The 2,318-nt window shown below is 52.6% G+C and overlaps 1 protein-coding gene across 1 annotated transcript in view; it reads right to left on the reverse strand.

Moving 5' to 3' along the window:
* tbx16 (T-box transcription factor 16) overlaps nt 1-2,318 on the reverse strand; it is a gene marked incomplete at its 5' end in the record, with an annotated part of 15,684 nt that overhangs the window by 2,882 nt on the left and 10,484 nt on the right. The window contains 4 exons of the mRNA XM_025053821.1: nt 724-794; nt 914-1,060; nt 1,214-1,455; nt 2,112-2,202. Of these exons, the coding sequence (XP_024909589.1) occupies nt 724-794; nt 914-1,060; nt 1,214-1,455; nt 2,112-2,202 (551 nt within the window). The remainder of the gene's footprint in view (nt 1-723; nt 795-913; nt 1,061-1,213; nt 1,456-2,111; nt 2,203-2,318) is intronic.

Genomic DNA, 2,318 nt, shown 5'->3' on the forward strand with positions numbered 1-2,318 from the left:
TAGGTCCTGGAGGGTTCTGGAGAACACTAGATTCTGGAGAACCTTAGGTCCTGGAAAACCTCAGGTCCTGGAGAACCCAGGGTCCTGGAAAACCTCGGGTCCTGGAGAACCTTAGATCCTGGAAAACCCTGGGTCCTGGAGAACACCAGGTCCTGGAGAATCCTGGATTCTGGAGAACCTAAGGTCCTGGAGAACCCAGGGTCCTGGAGAACCCTGGATTCTGGAGAACCTAAGGTCCTGGAGAACCTAAGGTCCTGGAGAACCTCATCAGGTCCTGGACAACCTCGGGTTCTGCAGAACCTCAGGTCCTGGAGAACCTCAGGGTCCTGGTGAACCTCAGGTCCTGGAAAACCTTAGGTCCTGGAGAACCTCAGGGTCCTGGTGAACCTCAGGTCCTGGAAAACCTCAGGTCGTGGAGAACCTCGGGTTCTGGAGAACCTTAGGTCCTGGAGAACCTTAGATCCTGGAGAACCTCAGGTCCTGGAAAACCTCAGGTCCTGGAGAACCTCAGGGTCCTGGTGAACCTCAGGTCCTGGAAAACCTTAGGTCCTGGAGAACCTCAGGTCCTGGAAAACCTCAGGTCGTGGAGAACCTCGGGTTCTGGAGAACCTCAGGTCCTGGAGAACCTCAAGTCCTGCAGAACCTCAGATCCTGGAGAACCTCAAGTCCTGGAAAACCTCAGGTCCTGGAGAACCCCCCCTGGAATCCATTCAAGGTCCAAACCTTTTCTTACTGGTCCCCTCTTCTCGGAAACCTTTCGCGAACGGGTTGTGATCGATTTTCAGCTTGGTGATCTGCGACGGGGAGAGAGAGAGAGAGAGAGAGAGACAAAAAAAAAAAAAAAAAAAATCAGAAACTCGTCGCACGGTACCAGCACCTCGCTCCTCCACCGGGGGGGGCCCACCGCACTGACCTTGGTGTTCTGGTAGGCGGTGACGGCCGTGAACGACGTCTCGGGGAAGGTGAAGGTCTGGAAGACGCTCCAGCGGACGCTGAACAGGTCGTCGGCCTGGATGATGTGGAACCGAGGGTGGTACCGATGCATGGAGTGCAGGATGATCTGGAACCGATCGGATCCGAGAAAGCGCGAGAGAGAGAGAGAGAGAGAAAAAGAAAGAGAGGAGTTACTATCTAGTTTCCCTCCCGGTATATCCCCCCGGTAGATCCCGGCGGTTACCACCGAGGCAGGAACCCCCCCCCCCGGTATACTCACGTGTCCGTGCTGGTCCAGGGTGTTGTTGGTGAGCTTGAGCTTGAGGAAGGAGACGGGCTGCTTCATCCAGTGGCTCCCCGGCGCGGGGGAGTCGCAGTGGAGGAAGGTCCTGCAGGGAGGCTGCGGCTCGGCCTTCCCCGCCACCTCCCACTTGTCCTTGTTCCACTGGCGAGAAGAAGGAGAAGGAGACGAAGAAGGAGGGTCAGTAGGATCACCCGCTCCCCCGCCCCCCGCTGCTGCCCCTTACTTGAGACCAGGAGCGGGACAGTGGTCTCCCAGCCGGCGGGGGGGGGGAGGTTAGGGGGAGACAGGAAGAGATAGCGGCAACAACAAGCGTTGACAGATGCATCCAACAATTTAGCAAAGCTCATAATTATCTTGTTACATGCAAACAAAATTAGGGAGAGAAAGAAAATAGTTTTCATTCCAGGAAATCATTATGTAAAAAGACATTTTAGTAACAGGCTGAGACGTGTTAATAACTGCTGTGAAGGTGTACAATAATGGATGAAAAGATGCAACAAGTGGAAACGTAACCTTAAATAAACCTAAAATATTCATTCAGGTTGTCAGATCTAACAGCTCTGAGAGTGCACTGGCATGTGCACTCGTCTCGGTCAAGTAAACACTAGACTTAATAACACAGTTTATTTTATGACTTTACACTCTTGACATTCTTAATTATTGTTTGACAAACACATAAAATTGCCTTTTGACAAATTACTACAATAATAAAGTTATTTTTACAAAACATTTAAGCTTTAGTCAAATAATCTCAGTTTGGATGCTAAAGGTTCCCCAAGGAGGGAGGACGCCGCTGCTGTTCTGGATCCGTCGTCTCCGTCTCTGTCTTCTTCACATGAAGTACTACTACTACAAGTACTACTACGATGACTACTGCAGTATCCAGAGGTGCTGGGGACACGGTGGATCAGCGGGTGAGTGCGAGTGTGAGTGCGAGTGCGAGTGCTGCTGCTTTTAAGGCAGACCTGTAAGGGGGAGAGGGGGGGGAGGGAGGAGGCAGGGGGGAACAGCTTTGAAGTGTCACAATCTGGAGGGTGGGATGGCCCCTCCGCTGTGATTGGACGACGGCGGGAGACAAAGA

This window comes from Cynoglossus semilaevis, unplaced genomic scaffold (genome assembly GCF_000523025.1).
Source record: "Cynoglossus semilaevis isolate Cse_v1.0 unplaced genomic scaffold, Cse_v1.0 scaffold19, whole genome shotgun sequence".
In the NCBI taxonomy this organism is placed as follows: domain Eukaryota; kingdom Metazoa; phylum Chordata; class Actinopteri; order Pleuronectiformes; family Cynoglossidae; genus Cynoglossus; species Cynoglossus semilaevis.